General features: G+C 40.1%; 1 protein-coding gene across 4 annotated transcripts in view; it reads right to left on the bottom strand.

The window, feature by feature from the left end:
- Positions 1 to 543: 543 nt before the first annotated feature.
- SLC25A26 (solute carrier family 25 member 26) overlaps positions 544 to 22,343 on the bottom strand; it is a 149,172-nt gene continuing 127,372 nt past the window's right edge. For 2 of the 4 annotated variants that reach the window (XM_019652059.1, XM_019652056.1), the window contains 4 exons: positions 12,791 to 12,860; positions 6,645 to 6,709; positions 5,253 to 5,326; positions 544 to 937 (listed from right to left, as the gene is read on the bottom strand). In XM_019652059.1, the coding sequence (XP_019507604.1) occupies positions 820 to 937; positions 5,253 to 5,326; positions 6,645 to 6,709; positions 12,791 to 12,860 (327 nt within the window). In that variant the 3' untranslated portion in view covers positions 544 to 819. The remainder of the gene's footprint in view (positions 938 to 5,252; positions 5,327 to 6,644; positions 6,710 to 12,790; positions 12,861 to 22,343) is intronic. The other 2 variants (XM_019652057.1, XM_019652058.1) reach the window with 1 other exon arrangement.

The following is a 22,343-nucleotide window of genomic DNA, read 5'->3' as shown; positions in this document are numbered from 1 at the left end:
TTAGTCAGGCTCTAAAATGGTGACCTGCCTGTTTCAGCCATTTGTATTTTCAGTGTTGAGCCTGAAACTCCAGGAACAAACCTTACTGATTCGGAACTGAGAAACAACACCGTTTGCAAAGCCGGCCCCAGCCCTCCCTGTGATCTGACGTGGAGAAGAAAGAGTGGGGTTCAGCTCCTCAGAGGACCCACTTCGTCATGAGCTGCGCCTGCCTTCTTTTACACACATGGGCTGTGGGACACGTCCCTGTAAAATGATACAAGTGTGTGTTTTTATAGGTTAAATTGGAGGGTAATTCAGAACAGCCTGGTTACTAGGAGGAGTGGTCTTCGTGCACCTGTAGATCATTCTGTTTAAACAAAGCTGTACACTTACACAACAGTAATGAACCCAGGGGAGAAACCCACTTACAAAACTTTTTCCCCAGGGCTACTTCCTTTTTCCAGCCTGGCCATTCTTTTAAAATTATAACCATTCCTGCCGTCAGGTGGTGGGAAATAAAAAATCACATGCAGATCAAATGAACGCTCTGGAGGGCCCGGACTCAGCATTACCAAACGCATTTATTAAGGGTTCTGAGAAAATGGTTCCAAGTACCGCTGTGGACATGGTTTTCTCTGAACTGTCTGGCATATAGGCAGATGACATCACTCCAGACGGCCTGTAGCACGGAAGACGCATTCTCCATTCGTAATCTTAGCCGAGCTGGGCTTGAGTGCTGTGTCCTGTTGTTCAGAGGGCCGAACAGCTGCTCCCGGAGGGAGGTGGTTCTCACAGCAGGTCCCTCACAGCAGAAGTGGGTGCGGGGCCGGCTCTGATTCACGGGTGCTCTCTGCCAAGTTCCAACAGCAAGCTGCGAGTTTGCTCATAAGCACCAAGAAAGATGAAACCTCCCAGACTGATCGCTGCCATTCGAGGGAAGACACCTGCAAATAATCTAAGGGGTAAAAAAGCAAAAGTAGCGATTTTTATAAATTGTGTGTGTGTAAAAGTTAAATTCCAACACCCACAGCCTGCTCAGCTCCACACACCGTGCCCATTAAACTCCGCAGAGCACTTAAAATGTTTTTTTGCTTTTTTAGAATGGCACTAAATTACACTCCCAAGTAGACTTGTTGAAGTCTGAGCCCAGCTGTTTGTTGGCTAAAGTTGCTACATACCAAACGGCTTACTTGTGAGCGCTCACAATTAACTCAAATAATTAGTCAGGAAACAGTAACCCTGTCCCCACAATAGTTCTGTTTAAAACTTCCCGACCACTTTTGTCTTTTAGGGATAATGAAATTGACTTGTTTTATAAAGGGATTGAAGGGCTGAACCCTCGGGCAGGCTGGAGGCCACGGCCCACCCTGGAAGCCCTAAGGTGGTCTGTGGGCGTGAGAGGGGGTTTGGAGAACTCTGCCGCCCCTCCCGGTGACTCAGTCGCATCTGTCCTTAGAGGCCCACAAGTATGATGCCACATGGAGCCACAAGGATCCATGGATCATTGTTTTCTTTCCCATCTGATGAAGGACAGGAAGGATGGCTGGGAACGGGGCACCTCCTTTCGCAGGTTCGGTCCCCAAGCACGACAGTCACTGCCAAGGCCAGTCACTGTCAAAGGTGCAACTTTGGGATATCCCAGGAAATGCAAAGTAAAAGAACAATGTGACTGGGGTCATAAACGGGATTCATTCTTTAAAATCCCTCCCATAGCTATGCACAGGTGTTTGTTCAGAGAAGGTCATCGTGGCATTGCTGATAAAAAAAAGAAAAAGTGCAGAGTCCCCTCTGGTTCCATAAACTGGTACAGTATCCACACAGGGAGACCACGCAGCTGCTAAGTAAGAGGGAGGCCACAGGTACCAACACAGAAACGTGCAACGGGCTCTGAGAACGTGAAGCCCCCAAAGCACAGCAGGGATGTCCTTAGAATTCTCTAGAGGGTAGGACTACAGGCAACATTTCCTGCCTATAGTTTTGTAATAACTGAACTTCATTTTTACCAAGAGTATTACTTTTGTAAGCAGAAAAACAAAACTACAAAAATCAGAGCTAGTTGATGTTCTAGTGAAAAACTTCCTAGTCAAAAGATCAGGTCTAGGGAAGAAAACTGAAAATGGTCAGGTTATGCCAACAGTAGTTTGTGTATCTTTTAAGATATGGGGACAAGCTCTGTGATAAGCTACATGGTGGCCCGCCAAGGAACTGGACAGGAAGGAAACCCCTGCTGCCTAGGTCATGGCCACCCTGGCCACTTTCTCTCTGCAGGACTGTGGGGAGAGGTCAACTTGTCTCCCCTTCGTATGCAGCACCCAGCACTTCTGAGGAAAACGGACTTTAGAGTCATTCTAGGGGGTTCTTATTTTAACTAGCTAACTAAGAATTTAAATCATTAAGCAAAATGCTATAGATAAAATTAGAACCTCTTTTTCTTGTCTGGAAATAACCATGAAAATTCTACAGAAGACCAAAATACACTTGTAAGAAACAAAGTTGTTCAGCTCAACATCACACAAATTGTTTTTGCATGAGGTGGTTGGTGAGGACAGAAACTCATAAATTACTGCTTTGAGGCCACTGTGTCCTTCTGGCCTGAGAAACAGATTCATCCCCCTGCCTCTGCCCTACAAAGGGGAGGCTGCTGGGAGGGAGGCTGGCAGAGCTTAGCGATGGGAGACCACGCCGGCCACGGAACACTCCCTCCCTCACTCCTTTCCCATCTCAGTGTTCAAGCCAGTGTCTCGGTTCAGCTTTTGCTTCTAATGAGCTCAGCTGCTCCTGGCTCCAGGCAGATGGAAGCAGTTTATGGTTTCACTAGATGACAGTTGAATCTATTAACATAATTACAGCCTGAAAGTAGAATAATTTGTATAGTGAGGGCTCCCACCAAACCTGGAAGCAACATCTGAGTAGAGCAGAGCTGTGTTCTAGTGACCACGGGTCAAACCAGAGAACAAATGTAAAGCGCTTGGCACAGAGCAGGCACAAGCAGGGTGCGCATGGCAGCAGCAGTTAGCACAGTCGAGAAAAACAAAAAGCCAGTTGATCCACAGAAGACAAGCAGGACGAGACAATGCAGGATGGACAGGCTCCCCATCTGCTTTCCGGCTAATGGACTGATGAGCGTTGTGGAGTACCCAGTTTGCCCCAAATGCCCTAAATATGTGCCACACGGCATTCCCTCGTGAGACCAACATGGACAGACCAGTGTCACCCTGAGGTGAGCACCATTTCACTGCAGACTGGACCTGCTGGACAACCTGAGTATTCAGTCAAGTCGGCAGGTGTGCTTGGGGTGGCAGAAAGCGCAAGAGGGGCCGTGTGTGGAAACCGGGCGAGGAAGCAGACTGAGGCGCCTATAGGATCAGCCATCAGCACATCTGCGCACTTTTATAGGGGGTTAACGTTTTGCTTGCTTTTGTCAAATTATGTGTTGTCTTGTGTCACATTACTAGGAAGCTGCCTCAAATACTCTGCTAAGGACCACACCGCGCACATAGGCATACCTCCTTGTACTGCGCTTCCCAGGTGTTGCATTTTTACAAATTGAAGGTAAGACTCTCCACCAGCAAAATGATGATGACTCGCTTTATTGCGGTGCTCTGGAACAGAACCTGCAACATCTCCGAGGTGTGCCTGTACTTGTGAGAGCCCAAGACTTAAGAAGCTTTCAGAATATAAGCAAAACTCCAAATTACCTTTTCACGGCTGACGGTGGGGACAGAGACAGGCCCTTGGCACGTTTCTGACACCTGTCCTCTGCCTGTAATTCTGGCACTGCCTAGTTACATAAGGTCAATTACACATCACAACTGGGATGAAGAGGATTTAGTTTCAATCATCCACTCAAGGAAATTCCTTCTCTACGCACTTTCAATGGCCACGGTTTTGCCAGTCTTGCCACATAGCACCCACATATCACCACTTTCTCAAGAAAGGCAGGTAGGTGGGCTGCAGCCCGACACCAAATCCACAGAGCTAAGGTCAAGAGCAGAGGTCTGACCAAGAGTTGCCACAGAATCTAATATGAAATACATTGAAATAAGAGTGAAATTTGGCAGTTTGACTTTATGATCTGAAAAAGCTACTGCATGCAACATCTCTATGTGGCCTAAAATTATTTGAAAGAGTCAACAGACTCTTTTACTATTACTAAATAAGCTGCTTCCAGCCCCATTTTCTTCTCGCCCATTTTCTTTGTTCAATGTGGAGCTGGTTGTCCAAGGCAGCGCGGTCAGCTGTGATTAGATCCTCATTTCTCCCAATATATTAGCCCTAATGGCCAACCGCAGCACAGAAGTCCTCTTCCCCTGCTCCTCTGTTCCTCCTTTCTGTCAAAACCCATTCTTGTCTCAAAATCCTTCAGTCCTTCAGGCAGCCAGCATCAATCTACCAGGGTTGTCACAGTCAGTGCTACCTACGGTTCAAACTTACAGCTGGAAATTCTGAATATAGGATGGGGACGTTCTGCAAAACCTAACCCAAGGCCTGAACAACATGCTTCTTGGTCCCCAAACTAGCAACTCGGTGAAATAACCTGCCCAATGCCTACAAACTACAGTCAACCAAATGCGTGATCAACAGCCTCGCAGCACTGCAGGCTGCTGTTCACACCAGCCAAACCCTGTCCCAGAGGAGGCTGCTCCTTGGCGCCCAGGAAAATCCTGGGGGATGATTCCAAAGAGAAAATCGTAATTTCACATACCTGTACAGATCTCAACAGTCAGGTTTACAAGTTTATGTTGTAAAAGCACTGTTGAAATGACATTTTGAAGAGAGCTTTAGGATATGCTAGAAGTCTGAGGTGCTCCGCTGATAACATAGAACAGAGGGTTTCAAGTGGTGACATGCACTAGGGTTATGTTGAGAATAATTTGTTGTTAATAGTTAAAAGTACCCCAAACCACAAGTACACAGAAGAAGGGTAACTTCTAACAGAGTTACCCTTGCTCACTTGCGTTCCTGCATTACATAAGTGGAAGCCTGTCTTCTCAATGCTGCAGCCGGGAAGCCAGCAGGAGCCACACATGTGGACAACATCTAACAGCAAGACGGACGGGGCTGGGAATAACCTGGCTAGACTACTGATCGACTTGATTGCACAGTATTACCTCATGTAAGCAAAATCAAACATGTTTTGTATAATATAAGTAAGGAGAGCCCAACCAGGACACCAACAGAAGGAAGGAAGGGGGTTGGTCCGATGTGAGGCTAACGGAAGAGTGCCAGTGGAGAGAGGAAGACCGCTGAGTGTTCTGTCTGGTCCTTACCCTGACAGCCCCTGCGTGCGCCAGACCCCATGCAGGGCAGCGAGGACATTCCCACTGGCAGTGCTGGAACCGGCCTGCATGAAAACACAAAAGAGAAAGCCGTTATCTTATGAAGCTCCCCAACGCACAGCTGGCCCTCAGATCTCAGATGCAGGGCTCCCCACCACCTTCATCTAAGACACAGTCTCAAATGGGGGGAGGGGTCCTCAGGAATCAGCACCCCTGAATCTCACTAGACCAGAATCTCACTAGACTATTTAAACCCACAGACAAGCACCGATTTGGCTCATGCCCACGGAAAGCTGCTTTTCTAGGTGTTTCATTATCAAACCATGAGAAGAGCCCACCCAGATAATTTACGTACAACTACTGAACAGGAACAAGACTGGAAGCAGTATTAATTGTTCTGAGAAGAATGGGGAATAATCAGTATATATGGTACTATTATGAAACTAACCTAAGTAGCTAACATACATTTAATGAAGAGTCCTATGTCCAATTTATTTTTTAATAATGTTTTTATTTTTCAATTACAGTTGACATACATTATATTAGTTTCAGGCATATAACATAGTGATTAGACATTTATATAACTTATGAAGTGATCACACCATTAAGTCTGGTACCCACCTGGAACCACACATAGTTATTACAATATCACTGACTATATTCCCTATGCTGTACTTTACATCCCCAGGACTGTTTTGTAACTACCAATTTGCACTTCTTAATCCCTTCCCCCTTTTACTATTACTATGTTCCATCTAAAACAGGGTTGACATTCTTAGGTTTGGCTTTGTCAGCATATATATAAGAATTCTGCCCTTATTTGTTCCAACTTTTCCACAAAAATACGACTTTTTAGTTTTGGTTGTTTTGGTCCAGATACATTGTATGTATGGAATGCTCCAAAGTCTCAGCCTAGCTTCTTTAAAAACAATTTTTCTTTTTAATGGAAAAATTTTAATTCTGACAACTGTCCTCATTCACCCAGTTGGGACCAAGTAGGACCTCGTATGACCTAAGTTCAGAGCCTCTGACTTACGTGCTGCCTGGAATAAAGCAAGTCACCTTTCTGAGCCGTAGCCCCGTCACCAGGAAAAACAGACAGTGTGAATGTGTTCTTACCAGGCAGGGGCCCTACCGGCCCTGCCAGCTTACATAACGCAGGTGAAAATGAAGATGAAAAGGTAAAATGCTATACAGACATTGGTCGCTGTGGTAACTATGGATATTGTTTTGTCAATGTCAGTTTCATTAGTGGTTCAACAAGGCAGCACAGGCTGCTATTACGGGGAAGTATTTTCCACTTTTATTTCCTTTATATGCAGATAAGCCCCAGTGCTAATAGACGGAAGCATGTGTCGTGTCTACATGACGTCATTTGCTTACCTTTGCTAACATGATTCTTGTTTTTGCCACATCCAGAGGCGTGGTGACTGCAGCTGCAAACCCACCTGTGCATATAAAAACACCCAAGACACAGCGAGGTATTGTTTACTGTATTACAACGTATTTCATAATTTTCATTTTCTAATTCCTCATAACTCTGCCCAAATTGTTTTATCATTATGTCCACTTGACCGATTCAAGAATAGGATGCACACACTCCATTGCTTCTGTAGTGACCTCAAACTGTATAGAAAAGAGGTAACAAGATGGTGCTTTACCTCCTCGGGTTAAAAACAAGGCCCCACACATGTCTTGCTCTTGTGCAGCAGTGAACAAGCCCGAGTGTGTCGATGGGTAGGGGTGTCCACGGGCTGACCGTCCTCTCAACAGGAGGCTCGGGGCTCCCGGGGTGCTCAGAGGGCCCTTTTAGGGGCCACTGTGCTTTAATCTGACTCCAGAATGCTTCTATCGTTCTGCTGGGAGGCAAAACGGGTGAACAGCAACGTGAGTCGCTGCAGGGATTGTGATGTCAATGGCTGGACTCTCCGAGTTGAAAACATGAAAAGCGTAAAGCTTTCTGTATTTCCAGTTAGAGGAACAACATTTCTAAGCTCCCTTCTGCACCTTGTTAGAATCGGTCTTGATTTAACAGGATTTCTTCCTTACACTACCTTCCCACCTTATCTCCCATGGAGCACTGTAACTGCCAAACTTATTTCTAAAAATGCCACACATTTTAAAGGGGTCCATATCTACAGACAGAGGAATCAGAAGACTTTGTTCTTTGGTGTTTTTTTTAAAATCAGAAACCATAGTATATGATGCCAATATTTTATTTGAATATGATACGAAAATATATTTTAAACCTCAAGAGGCCCAAAGGAAGTAGAAACAATAAAACTAAAAGGGCTTCTAAAGGCTCAGCATCCACGAGCTAGGGTGAAACAGGCAGCTTTGGAAGCGGGCCGAACAGAACACACGTGTGTGCAGGATGCTCCGGAAATAGCACTGCTCTCCGCCTAAGTCTCGTGTCATGTGGACAAGAAGGTCATTTGATCTCTGCCAAATACCTTTCTAAATATGTTGCTGAAATAGGATCATTACACTGAACCTCCTCCATTTGGTAACATTATGACACTGACTTTTTGAAAGTTGTACCCATTTATGTTGCTTTGTTCCATTTTTGGTTACCCACATGTGACACACACCTTAGGACTACAGAGTATCAATTAACATGAATGTTAGTCTCTTTTGTTTTAGCCACTTTTGTGTTATGAATCTGTGAAACGTTTCCTCCACATCCAAACGTTGTCTGGCTTGCTAAACTTCCAAGTATTTTAAAAATTTGTGGACCCAGTCTTGAAATCCTACTCTTTTAATTTTTTTAACCACGTATTCTGCACTAAGGGGTGAATATGCTTTTAATTATAGAAAAGGGTCCAGAATGGCTTCACATCCATAAACATACATATAAGGAAGGAAGAAAAGGGACAACAGAAAGAAAGGCAGTGGACCTGTACCACCCCAAACCTCCCACCCCAAATCTTATACTTGGTTTTGTTTCCCTTACTGTCTGCAGGGTCTGGTAGAAAGAACCCCTCTTCAGATTCAGAATGACAAAGGCTTAACTCCCTGCTCTGCTAGTTGACTGGCCACAGGTAAGCTACTTACGCTCTAGGTTAAGAGCCCTATGAGACAGGTGTTCTGGTTACCTCACACTCTGAGAGCTTAAATAACTCATAGGCGGTTTTACGTGGTCTGCGCTGAGATGAACGTTTCTGTCTAACTCCACAGCCTGAGCTCCTGGCCACTGTGTCTTCTAGTGGCCTCAGTGTTTCATCTATAAAATGCAGATGGCAATATGACAGGGATTAAAAGAGTCTGCAAAGTGTCTAGGATAGTGCCTGACTCATACTAGTGCTCAAAGTAATTACCTCTTTTCTGGGTGGGCAGAGATAATGTGTGATTTTTCTTCATGTCTCCAGCTCAGCACACACAGTAGGTACTACAAAATGCTTACTAGGTACCCTGGACAAATGTCTATAGTTTTTACAAACTGAAGATTTCAACTTGTCCTCTAAAAGGGAGGGGAGAGAGGAAGGTCGAAGCTAATATTTGTGCTTCGTTTGTATCTGGAACACTGGGACTATACTAGGTACTTTCATTGATTATTTTATCTCATTTGTATAAGTATTACCCTTGAGTTTTACAGACAAGCCCAGGGACACACAGATACTATGGAGCGGGGCCTCAAAGTGTATCTTGGCTCCAACAGTGCTCTTTCCTTACATAATCACTGTGATGGGTAAAATATTAAAATTTGTCCGATTGTTAAAGCTTAGAAGTGGCACACACCATTTTTCCTATTTGAAAATGTTCACAAACTGTCCTAATCCAACTAAAAAGACTTAAAAGTTGGCTAGGACATCTGTCCTGTCTGACCACTTAAGCTTTTATGAGTCACCTATGTTGAAAAGTACTTGCCTTCTAATAAATTTGCAAATCAAACTTATTTTGGCCATTAGCAGAAGTTCCCCATTCCTTTACTGTGGATGCCTGCCAATATCCCCTTAGAGATTTGTTTCATCTAGGTATTAATAATATGAAGAAACATTAAAGACAAAAACACATCTGCTTAAATAGGTCCTAATTTTACTACCATGACGGAAGCTGTATTTTATGAAAGTTACTAATTAATCAATTTAAATATCTTCAACTATCAAAGATTGCTTTAATTCACAGACCTCACAAGGTTTTTATGAGTCTGCAAGAAACACTTGTGAAGATCAGGTAATAGAACAATGGGTCATAATGGGGCTGGGGCAGAACACCTGTACTTTCAGTGAAAGTGTCATACTTTCCTACATTTTACTTAAGGGAACCGTAAACTGCTGGTAATAAATACAGGGAACATGCTAACATATTAGACAGGAAACAATTATTTAGTACAGCAACGGTAGGCTGCCTTAGTGCTCAGGTCACGTGACACAGTTTTCTATGGGCTCCACTGTAATTGGGCTTTCACTGAATGTTAGTTAACTAACCAGATTTCAAGGAGCAGATTCAAGGGAAATGAGCTGTTGTACGTGTCCTTAGGAAGCCAGTGCTGATTCTTTATTGTCTCCAGACAAAGGGCCACCTTCCTAGCACAGATCTGGAGCTGTCGTCTCCAGTGTGCTGGGGCAGCAGTGGGTAGCACTGCCATTCACTGTCTCTCAAGGGCATCCCCCCTCTGATTGGCCTGGGAAGGAGAGGAGCACCTCCGTGTACCTCTTTGGCACGATCTCCAAACAAGTGTCCAGATGGGCAGGGCTTCAGCAACAACATACGTGTTTTTGTTTGTGTGTTAAAGATTGTTAGGCCTTCTCATTTGTAACCAGATAATCCTTCACCCTGTTCTAGAATTCCAAGCCATAGGAAGATCTATCCATCTATTGATGTATCAATATCTGTCACTCTCAGAGAATATAAAGAGGTGTATTAATCACAAAAAACAGATCAAAGAACACTAGAATAGCAGTCAACATTCTCATAGTAAATGTCATAATTACTTAGACTGAATTATGGTTTTATTTTTAGAAGTTAAGTTGGAAGTGAGGAAATTGGCGAAGTCCTTTTTCCCCTCGTTTAACCCCTCACCAGAAGCCAAGGGAATGTCTAAGCATGACAAGCCATCAACACCTCGGATCTCAAGGGCCATTTTTGGGTATTTGTACCAAGCAGTTTATAAAACAAGCATGGGCACAGAAGAGTGCCAAGGATGCCCAAGAGTGGTTCATCTACGATGACTTAACCTGTTTAAAAACTGGAAAACCACGCAGGGACGAGAAATCTGGTTTTTGACGTAAGGGCAGGTTTGACCACTGCCTTCTGGCCACACAAGGATGGCGTCTGACAGAGCAGCAAGCAGCATCAGATCTTGGGGCCGCCCCAGCGGCAAGCCATTATTCTCTACAGTGAGTAATGTGCAATGTTGCAACAAACTCTTACAGAATACCACTTTTCCACAATCTGGAATATTTTCAAATGATGTTATCTTTCACAAAGATTTTAAAGTAGCCGCCTAATTCCTGAGGATCAACATTTGTACCAACTAAAATTTCTAAACAAGAGGAATATAAACAAGGAAAGGATTTATCTTTTGCTAAATACATGTGGATCTATTGACAATGGATTTTTGCAGAACTTGGACAAACTCCTTCACTTATCAGCACCTCAGCTGAAAAAACATGATTGTATTAGAGGAGATGATTGTGTATAGTAAGTTTATTAATATTATTTGTTCAATGCAATTTAAATTACTGTGATGATAATAGCTTTTCATTTTGGGGGTGCTGGTTGTTTTTATTGAAATAGTAATAATTCCTTACATCCGTTCAGTTTTATCAGAAAGTACTGTTACACACATTGTCTCACCTATCCCAGAAGTACTGTAAACCCTTAAAGGTGGGGAGAGTTGCTTCTGAGTTGCAGGTAAGGAAGCTGGTACCCAAGGAAGCCCCTAAGTCTCATTCCTCAGCTGGAGGCAGAACTGAGACTTGACAGCTTTGTTCAGTCCAACCAGTTGGGCTGCACGAGATGTGTAACTCTGGGCAAAGCCTTTCCCTGCTCACATCCCAGCGTCTCCGTTGTCCCTGGCGCATGCGCTATGTGCTGCACGCCTCCGGAGGCCACTTACTGACAGGGCCTGGCCCACTGGATCCCCGATCCAGTGGGTGTCTGATAAAAAGTTTCTTTCTTTCTCCCCTTCCGACAAATCTAAGTGCTTAGTGCCTATTACAAAGCATTATTCAGAAAAAGGAGTTGTAATGAATGCAAATTTCTTTAATAGAAACCATGCATTTGTAAGCAAATCTCTGAATTACCTACTTAAGGAATGGGACCACAGAATATCTACTTATTTTAACACATGCAAGTTTTATGCTATTGTTAACTTTAAAAACTGGCCTTTTTAAAAAAAGATGACCAAATTTCCATAATGATCACTTTGTCCCCAGGGCCCAGGAAGGAGTCAACAAAAATGCACATTTCTCCCAGGGGCTGGGGAGGAAAGACGCCTGACCTCTGGAAAATGAATCAAGACCACCTACTCATTTAACACAGCTAATGACCGTGTCATGTGGAAACAATTACCTGTCATAATCAGTCTGAGCTGGCTTTGTGTCTAGAGGCAAGATTCTTATTTCTGATGATCAGTTCTACAAGTCAAATGGGTCCAATTATTAATAAGGAATGCTGTAAGAAGTATGTTTTCTGTTTTCCTAATCACTACAACAAAATACCCAATCCAACAACTATTAAACAAATTGGAAAATAATTCTTTTCTAGTAAAGTTAACATCTAAACCTACATATCTGTCGATTTGCTGGCTTTCCATCTAAACTAACAGAAAGTTCACAGCTTTCTGGCAAATCTCCACTTTGATTTATTTCAACTGTAATTCTACCTTACCTTGATTTGCAACAACAAAATGTATTTCTCTCTCAGACTGTTAAACCTATAATTTATTAAATTCCATAAAGCATCTGAGTTCTCATTAAAACCTCCCTGGAAAATTCCTATGACTTAGTGATGGATGACACAATATTGCACATTGTCACTTTGCACTGGGTTGAATGTCTAGAAAATGCCCAGATGTTTAGATCTCCATACTTTCGACACAGACCCGTTTAGCCTCCAGTAAGCTGTGGAGCGGCCTCTGTTCTCCTGACACTAGTTAATCTACAGTGCTGTCAAACATGTCACACGAACCGTGAATCACTGCCTGCTGCAGAAATCGCTTAAACCCCCAAAGCATAGCTCACGGCAGACAGCTGCTCAGTCGGCCCTGCACCCACAAAAGTCTCTTCCCACAGAGGACTTTATAAATCATCTTTAAGATAATCCAAGGGCCTGAGTGAAGGCTTTAATAAAGATAAAAAGAAAACGAAAAATTTGTCAAAAACAAATTGGTTGTCTTTCAAGCAGACACCTTTTTAGCAGTTTTTTTTTTTTTCCTAAGACACTTTCTTTTCTCAAACAACTAGTGGAACTCTCTTCATCTAAACAATCTGGAATTTCTAAAGAATGTTGTTTTTGCATAGTTAATATTTTCGCATTTTTCTCCCCCTCTTTGGTCTTTCCCAGTATAATATAATCCTTTGCACCTGCAAAAGCTCCACAGACTGCTGACTGCCAAGAATCCACCACGTGATGCTGCCTCCAGGACCAGAGGGCCTGTGTGGAAGGAGAAAGAAAAATACAAGTTATTAAATATTTGAATTTATCGGAACCTCCTGTGGCTTAGCTCTAGGGCTGGGAACTTAAGTGAGAAGCTATTCTGGTGGCATTCCTCACTGATGACATAAGTGATTTTCCCAAGGACTTCACTGCATTCTAAAATAAGTCAAAGAAACGAGGGTGATAGCTTCATTAGAGTGCTCAAAGGAAACAATTTTCAGGAAGTATGTATGATATACACATACAAACACACACATTTGTGAGTGTAATATGTGTGTAAATAAAAATAAAGCTACATCTTTAAGACAATAACGTTTTAAATATTTCCCATATAATTCTGAACATATAAATACCACAATTCACAAATTAATCCAGAGCAGTGTATGCCAAATTCTTCAGTTCTTTTTTCAATCTTTACCACCCATGTTGCATGTTTGAAGGATGCTAATTCTGTTAGTTAACTATCCATTTAAAATTTGTCCAAACATTTTTTGTACTGTCATGAACTAAGCTAAGGATTACACAAATAAATACCCATGCCAAGTTTCAGTAGGCAGAGTGATGGCAGGGCCATGGTGGCTCGCTCACCAAGAGTTTCTGATCTAAGAGAAGACAGACAGTCACATCCAGTGGTGAGCAGTGCTCTGGTCAGGCCCTGGTCCAGTCCCTGAACACACACTAAAACTCACAGTCCTTACAACCCTAAGAGTTGGGCACTGCTATTACTACCTTTTACCCGGGCTTTCTAACAGCACAGCCTGTATAGGCTTTTTGGTTTTTCTTTAGCTTTACTGAGGTATAAGTGATGTCCAATAAACTACACATAAAATTTAAGTATGCCAGTTAAGTTTTGACATACACATACACGTGAAATCTTTGCACAATTGACAGTGAACATATCCATCACCCCCAAAAGTTTTCTGTGTCCCTTTGTCATCCCTCTTTCTTGCCCTTCCTCACCACCCGTTAAGCCAGCTGATCTGTCACTCTAAATTAGTGTGCCTTATCTAGAATTTTATATAAACAAATTATACATTCATTTTTTAAAACCTGGATTCTTTCCTTCAGAATTTTTATATGATTCATCCATGTTATTGTGGATGTCAACAGTTCATTCATTTATAATTGGTAAGTAATATTCCACTGTGTAGATATATCATTTATGTATGCACCTTTTGATGGACATTTTGGATTTTTCCAGTTTGGGGCTATTACAAAGAAAGCTGCTATGAACATTTATATTCCTGTGTTTATATGGACGCATGCTTTCATTTCTCTTAGGAAAATATCTACGTACGGAATAGCTGGATTACATGGTAGGTATATGTTTAACTTTTTAAGAAACTACCAAACTTTTCCAAAGTGGTTGTACCATTTTACATTCTAACCTGTTCTTGTTTCTCCACATCCTTCCAAAACACTTGGTATTGTCGGTAGTTTTAATTTTAATTATTCTAATAGGTGTGTAGTATTTCCTTGTGCTTTTTATTTGTATTTCCCTAAGGACTAACGATGTTGAGCTTTTTTTCATGTACTTTTTTCCATCCATACATTTTCTTTGGAGAAGTGTCCAAATGTTTTGCACATCGTTATTGGGTTGTCTATTTTCTTAATTATTGAGTTTTGAGAGTTCTTTATATATTCCAGGTAAAAGTCATTTGAAATATATTTTTCCTAGTCTGTGGCTTGTCTTTTCATTCTCTTAACAGTGTCTATCAAAGAACAAAAGTATGTAATTTTGATGAAGTGCAAATTATTCTTTTATGGATCTTGCTTTTGGTGACATATTCAAGAAATCTTTGCCTAACTCAGGCCACAAAGATTTTTTTACCTGTTTTCTTCTAGAAATTTTATGTCTTAGGTTTTACATTTAGGCCATCATCCATTTTGAGTTTATTTTTACATATACTGCAAGGTATGGATTGAAGTCCTTCTGTTTTGTTTCTACATATGGATATTTAATTGTTCCAGCAATTGGAAAAGAGTATCCTTTTTCCAATGACCTGCCTTCTCACTTTTGTTAAAAATCAGCTCTCCATATATGCGTGGGTCTATTTCTGGATTCTGGATTCTGCTCTAATGTACATATCTATCTTTACACCAATTCAGTACTTTCTTGACTACTGAAGCTCTCTAATAAATCTTGAGATCAGGTAGTATATTAGTTCTCCAACGTTGTTCTTTTTCAAAGTTGCTCTGACTATTCTAGGTTCTTTGCACATCCTTATGAATTTTAGAATCAGCTTATCAATTTCTACAAAACTGCCTGCTGAAATTTTCATCTGAACTGCACTGAATCTATAAATCATTTTGAAGAGAATAGAGGTGTTAACAATATTGAGTTTTCTGACCCATACATGGTATAATTCTCCATTTATTACTTAAGCCTCCATTATTTTCTCTCAACAGTGTTTCGTAGTTTTTAGTATACAGGTCTTGCAATTGTAATGTCAGATGTATCTCTGAGTACTTCTATGCTTTGATACTATTGTAAATAGTATTGCTTGTTTTTTTAATTTCAGTTTCTGTATGTTGCTAATATGTAGAAATACAACTAATTTTTGTATACTGATCTTGTTTCCTACAACCTTGCTAACCTTACCATCTCTAATAGCTTCTTGGTAGATTCCATCAAATTTTCTAATCAGTGATTATATCATCAATGAATAAAGACAGTTTTATTTCCTCCTTTCCAATTTGGATTATAGCCTTTTATTTCTTTTTCTTGCCTTACGGACTGGGTAGGACCTCTAGCATAATGGTATGCACTGCAATAATGATGACAAGTATTAGAAAAAAGACCTCTTGAATATATTAATTAAAATGGTTAGAATAGTGTAATGACCTACTGATGGAGGCATGACATTGTACGGTATGATCAAATATATCACAACTGAAAGAACAGTAAAGTTAGTACTAACTCCTACTCTCAATACTTCCCCACTGAAAATATACCTGTAAGGTTGAGAGGGTTGCTAGAAAAATGGAAAAGATGACATGTTAATAAATCAAGACACATAGGGCCCTGTTTACTATGTCAACTTGAACAACTTTTTTTTACTGTTAATTTACTGGTTTTACTTTATTTTATTTTTACCTTTTGACCCCCTTAACCCATTACTCCAGTCTCCCACCCCCTGCCTCTGGCAACCATCAATCTCTTCTCTATGAGCTTGATTTTTTTTTTTAAGGGTCCACATATAAGAGAGATCATGCAGTATTTGTCTTTTTCTGACTTATTTCACTTAGCATTATACCCTCAAGGTCCTCCATGTTGTCACAAATGGCAATATTTTGTTCTTTTTAAATGGCTGAATAATATTCTATTGTGTATATACACGAGGTCTGACAATGAGTTTCTGAACTCATTCTAGAAAAAGTGCTGCATAACTCAGTGCTGAATATCACTATGGTCACCTTCGAAGTACTCCCCTTGGGGAACTATGCACTGATGCCAGCACCTAGTCCACCCTTCAAAGCAATTTTTTTTTCTGGAATGGCCATCAGCGCTGTTGTCATAGTACCCTTGATGTCCTGAATCAAAATGTCTTCCTTTCAATATTTCCTTTATCTTCGGATAAAGAAAGAAGTCACTGGGGGCCAGATCAGGTGAGTAGGGAGGGTGTTCCAATACAGTCATTTGTTTACTGGCTAAAAACTCCCTCACAGTCAGCGTCATGTGAGCTGGTGCATTGTCGTGATGCAAGAGCCATAAGTTGTTGGAGAAAAGTTCAGGTCATTTAACTTTTTCACACACCTTTCCAGCACTTCCAAATAGTAAACTTAGTTAACTGTTTGTCCAGTTGGTACAGATTCATAAGGAATAATCCTTCTGATATCAAAAAAGGTTAGCAACATCGTTGCAACAAGTTCTCAGACTTAATTGTCAGACCTCATATACCACAATTTCTTTATCCAGTCATCCATCCATTGATGAATGCTTAGGTTGTTTCCATATTTAGATACTTAAATAATCCTGCAATAACACAGAGGTGCAGATATCCTTTTGAGTTACTTTGTTTGTTTATGTTTCCTTTATATAAATACCCAGAGGTGGAATTGCTGGATCACATGGTAGTTCTATTTTGAACTTTTTGAGGAACCTCCACACTGTTTTCCACAGCGGATGCACCCATTTATGTCCCCACCAACAGTGCACAGCGTTCCCTTTTCTCCACATCCTTGCTAACACTTGTCATTTCTTGTCCTTCTGATAATAACCATTCTGACAGGTATGAGATGATATTTCATTGTCGTTTTGATTTGCATTTCCCTAATGATTAATGATGTTGAGCATCTTTTCATTGACCTGTTGGCCATCTATCTATATGTCTTCTTTGTAAAAATGTCTATTCAGATCTGCTCTTTTTTTTTTTTTTTTAGCTGAGCCATCCTGCCACCTGTTGGCAGCTCAGCAGCAGCTCAGCTCAGGCTGAGAATGGAACCGGGGACCCTGTTGCTCAGAGCGCGCACTCTTGAGCGAGCTCTTAACCAACTGAGCCACTCGGCCGGCCCTCTTCTGCTCATTTTTTAATTGGATCATTTGGGATTTTTTTGTTGTTGTTACTAATTGAGTTGTGTAAGTTATGTATTTTGGACATTAGCCCCTTATCAGATATAATTTTCCAATATTTTCTCCCATTCAGTAGATTATGTTGATGGTTTCCTTTCCTGTGCAGAAGCTTTTTAGTTTAATGTAGTCTCACTTGTTTATTTTTGCTTTTGTTGCTTTTGCTTTTGGTGTCAGGTTCAAAAACTCATCACCAAGACCTATGTCAAGGAGCTTACCACCTATATTTTCTTCTAGGGGTTTTATGGTTTTAGGTCTTACTTCAAGTCTTTTAATTCATTTTGAGTTAATTTTTGTGCATGATGTAAAATAGTGGTCAAATTTCATCCTTTTGCATGTGATGTCCGCTTTTCCCAACACCATTTATTGAAGAGACTGTCCTTTTCCCACTGTATATTCTTGGTTCCTTTGTCATAAATTAATTAACCATGTATCCTTGAGTTTATTTCTGGGCTCTCTATTCTATTCAATTGATCTATGTGTCTGCTTTTATACCAATACCATACTGTTTTAATTACTACAGCTTTGTGATATAGTTTGAAATCAGGGAGCAACTTTTCTTAAGAAGGTACCTAGTTATATAAAATAGATATATAATAATGTGTGGTGTCGGACTCTAATATTTCCATCTACCTAACTAATGAGGATTGTTACCTGAAAAGTGTATTTATTAAATTCACTGGACTAAGAGTGCAGCTATGAAATAGATATTTGTAACTTTACTTATGGAACTAGATGAGCTAACAAAATGTTTTGTTAAAAAAACAAAAGCTTTCTAAAGATAGTCCTGTCATTAAGTGTAGTATTTGGTATTTCTTTAGTAAATACATTAATATGTGCAAATATATCTGTGCTTTTGTTGCAAACATTATTTTCTCCAGAGCTCTTATAAGCATTGGAGGCAGCATAAGAGACCAGACAGTGGAAAAACACTTTTACCTTTAAGGTGGCAAAGTGTGTATTTTATCTAGCTAATGCCAGTGTTAACACCATGACATACTTTGCTGACCTTTTAGAAAAGAAATGGGAAACATAAACTGGACTTTTGATGATGACTGAAGGTTATCTTTAGTCAATCTACTTATATCTTCAAGGGTTCCAGAGAGCAAAAGTTAATTCCAAATAGACTTAAAATATTAATAATACTGAGTTTATAAGCAATCATAAAGAACAAATAAGATGTGAACAACATCATACAAGAGGAAACAATCGATGTTATGTAATTCAAAAATTCAGTATTTACAGAGTACCTACTAGGTGTCAGGAACTGTAGAGTCGGGAAAAAAACCCAGCAATCCCTAGCTCAAATATTTGATGGGGATATAGTGGGAGCAAAAGAGGGTTGTAACAGAGAAAAGGGAGGTGATGGAGAAGGCTTTACAGAGGTGCCTGATGCAGTCTAGAAGGAAAAAATTTGGTTGCCAGGAGAAAAACAACACTTAATCAAAATAGACTCCGTGGCTGAAGACACAGTTTAAGAATAGAATCTCCATAGATAAGCATAACTTGCCACTATCACCTGGCCAGAATAAATTAGTCTAAGAACATATAAAGAAATCATTTTATATTTGAAAAGTATAATAATAAATATCTTAAAACAAACCAAAAAAGTCCCTAGAACCAAAAGTGAGAAACCTCAGTGACAAACACAGAGCATGGTAAAAATAGCAATTATGTCAGCAACCACAATAAACACATACAGAAACTTCCTACGTTTCAGGCACTGAACACTTTATATACATTGACTCCTGTAATCCTAACTCTGATCTTCTGAGTTATGTGCTATCTTACCCTCATTTTATTGACAAGGAAATTGAGGCTCAGAGAAGTTAAGTAACTTGCCGAAGTTTGAAAAGGTGGTTCATAGCAGAACTGGGATGTGAATAAGGCCATCTGGTGCAGAGTGCAGACACACTTAGACGTAGATCTACAGGTTATATTGGGTTGTCGGAAAAGTCATGATGCATTTTTTCTGTTTTTTGTTGCAAAAATGCGTCATGACTTTTCCGACAACCCAATAGTTGCCTCAATAGCAAATAGAATAGAATTTATGACACTTTACTTCCACATACAGATCCTAATTTTTACTGAAATGTTATTAAAATATCCAAGTGAATGAACAAACTATGTCAATGCCCAAAACAACTTGCTTTAAATAATACGAGTTTGTAACTTTTTTTAAATGAAGAATTTTCTGAACACAGAAACTTTGGGGAAAAAATATTGAGACCAAGCTAAAAAGATGAGTGTTATTTACAAATGATTCATGTGGGAACAACTTTAAATTCATTAAACACCACCACCAATAACAACAAGAGTCTGACTGGTGAAAAGTACTGATCTGAGCGTTGTAAGTATTTTGAAATCACACAATTGCTTATGTCTGGGGAGGGACCAGGGGATTGAGATCAACAAGAAACCGGCTGGAAAGACGGGAAAACTTCCTCACTAGAATTGTAAATATTATTGGTATGACTGTCAAATAATTTAAGACTAGACTGGAAAATGGAATAAAAATACAGTGCAGACAACAGTATAAATGATTACTATTGACAATGTTAGTTACCACTTGCTGAGTAGCTAGCACGTTCCAGGCACTATGCTAAAGATTTTACATTTCTCATTTAATTTGGGAAAGTGTGTATTATTATCCACAAACACAGGTGTGGGCAGGTGCTAAGGGATGTGAAGTAACTCGCCTGGGGTCACACACAGAGTAAGTGGGGGAGCTGACGCTGGATATTTGGCTCCCCCAAAGCCATGTGTCTTGTGTGTCTTGTAGACAGGACAGTATATGTTGTAAGACTGCTCACTACCACACACAGCTCAACTTCCACTAGAGCTACATTATAATATGCAAGTTATTAAAGAAAATATTTTGATATCAAAAGTTGTTGAAATAATGTGGGTTTGTAATGGAGGATTTTTTTAAGGGCCTATCTGAACACTGGAAAATTTTAAATTGTCATAATTTCTCAACCTAAATAAGCATTTCCATTGCCAAAGAAATCTAATCATCATTCCTGTAAAGGCAGACAAATGACTCAAGGGTACGCAGGTGAGGTGAGGGGCAGAAAGTAAGCCCAAATGTGAAGAATCATATGATGGAGGCTGTGCACCAAAATAAGAAAGAAGAAAAAGCAGGTGGTCATATTTGCTTATTTATTCCAATTCAATGTCCTGTTTCCTTTCTACTTTCAAATAAAAAATGAAATTTTCAGATGAACCCATGCATGTGTGTTATATCTCATGTTAACGAGAAATTTCAAGTTGAAGTAATGACACTGGCAGTCAAAAATGTTCTTAATTTTGAGCCTGTGCTTTTCTTTTTTCTTTTGATTAGGAATGTCAACTAATAAGTGACAAGAGACAGGGATGATCATGGCAGAGCTGCAAGATGCAAACATGAAAAAGTGCAGCCTTGTGGAGCCCAGCACCGTACCCTCAGCACCTGCCTGGGGTCCGGTCATAGCTTAGTTTCTAGGGGTTTTCTTAACATAGGTTGGTTGGAAAATATTTCTGAGAACTTAAATGGAAAATTTCATTTCAAAATAATTTTATTTACAGAAAAGTTACAAAAATAGTCCATCCCCATATACCTTTCATCTAGCTTCCCCTAAAGTTGACATGTTATATAACCATAGTACAGTTATCAAAAAAGGAGATTAAATTAGGTACAAAACTACTAAGATACAGACCTTAATTGAATTTCAACATACACATTGTTTTTAACATTTAAGGTATGTAATTTTTAAACATCAGCCTGCTTTTTTCAATTAATGATATTTCTACTATCCATGAGGCTATTACGAGAAATTCTGACTATTTAGTGGTATCACTACAAAAACAATCAGGATGTTCAAATTTCCCAAGTGATTCTTCACTCTTTACTTAAGGCCTATGAGAGGAAGAACAGCATGATGCAATCTGGCTGCCCCCCTACCCCCACCCCCGGGGTAACAGCAATTCGCCCCAGTATTCACTCACAGGAGACAGCAAACACCAGGCACCATACATACTATGAAACAGCTAGAAGTCAAAGCCTGGGTCAGGTGTTTCTACTAAAGTATAGCAGGAAAAAAAAGCTTTGTTTTTTTTAACTTCAAAAAACCCACCCACATATCCACTATTGCTTTATGAACGAATAACAAATTGAAAACAAGTGTTTTGGCTTTAGTTCAGGAAAACTTAAAATTGGGACTTCTTCAGCTGTTGTATTCAAAAGTAGTTATGAGTTTCCCATTTTGCAAGATTATGAAATACCAAATGCTTTTTGTGGTACAAGGATAGGTATGTGTACAGGATCATCTACTCAACTCCAAATTAATAACATCAGATGATAATTTGAGACAACAGAAAGAAAATCCCCAATGTAAGTGTCACTACTGTCAACCTACTGACAAAATTTTATCACACATCAAAGACAGCAGACAGTTTCATGCAAATGCTCTCCATACTAGTTGATCCAGCTCCTGTGCGCTTCTACACATATACTGTAAAAACAAAGCAACGTCTCCCTAACACTTATAGCCAATTAAATGAACGATCTGTCTGAATATATACTAACATGTCTGAAAGAAAGATTTCCGAAGCAAAGTTTTAAACCAAAAAGAATATAAAATACAATTGGGAACCACAATTAAGCTTTCACCTCTGACATACAGTGGCTCTAGCAACACGAGCAAGAGGCTAAGATAGATTTTTCCTATAGAACTAGTTTCCATAATGAAAACTGAATATACCTAACTGATAACTACAGATCATTTAAAATACACAGGCTAATTTTGGTTATAATGGCAACTGATTGAAACTATTCTGAGATGTATAAAAGCACCAACTCTGTGTGGGTTGATTTGTACCTTTTTTTTTAAATTGTATTTTGGTTGGTTGAGACATTTAGATGCTTGCCT

Source organism: Hipposideros armiger, unplaced genomic scaffold (assembly GCF_001890085.2).
Source record: "Hipposideros armiger isolate ML-2016 unplaced genomic scaffold, ASM189008v1 scaffold_172, whole genome shotgun sequence".
In the NCBI taxonomy this organism is placed as follows: domain Eukaryota; kingdom Metazoa; phylum Chordata; class Mammalia; order Chiroptera; family Hipposideridae; genus Hipposideros; species Hipposideros armiger.
The sequence above is the reverse complement of the archived record's forward strand: the minus strand, read 5'-3'. Positions and strand labels throughout refer to the sequence as shown.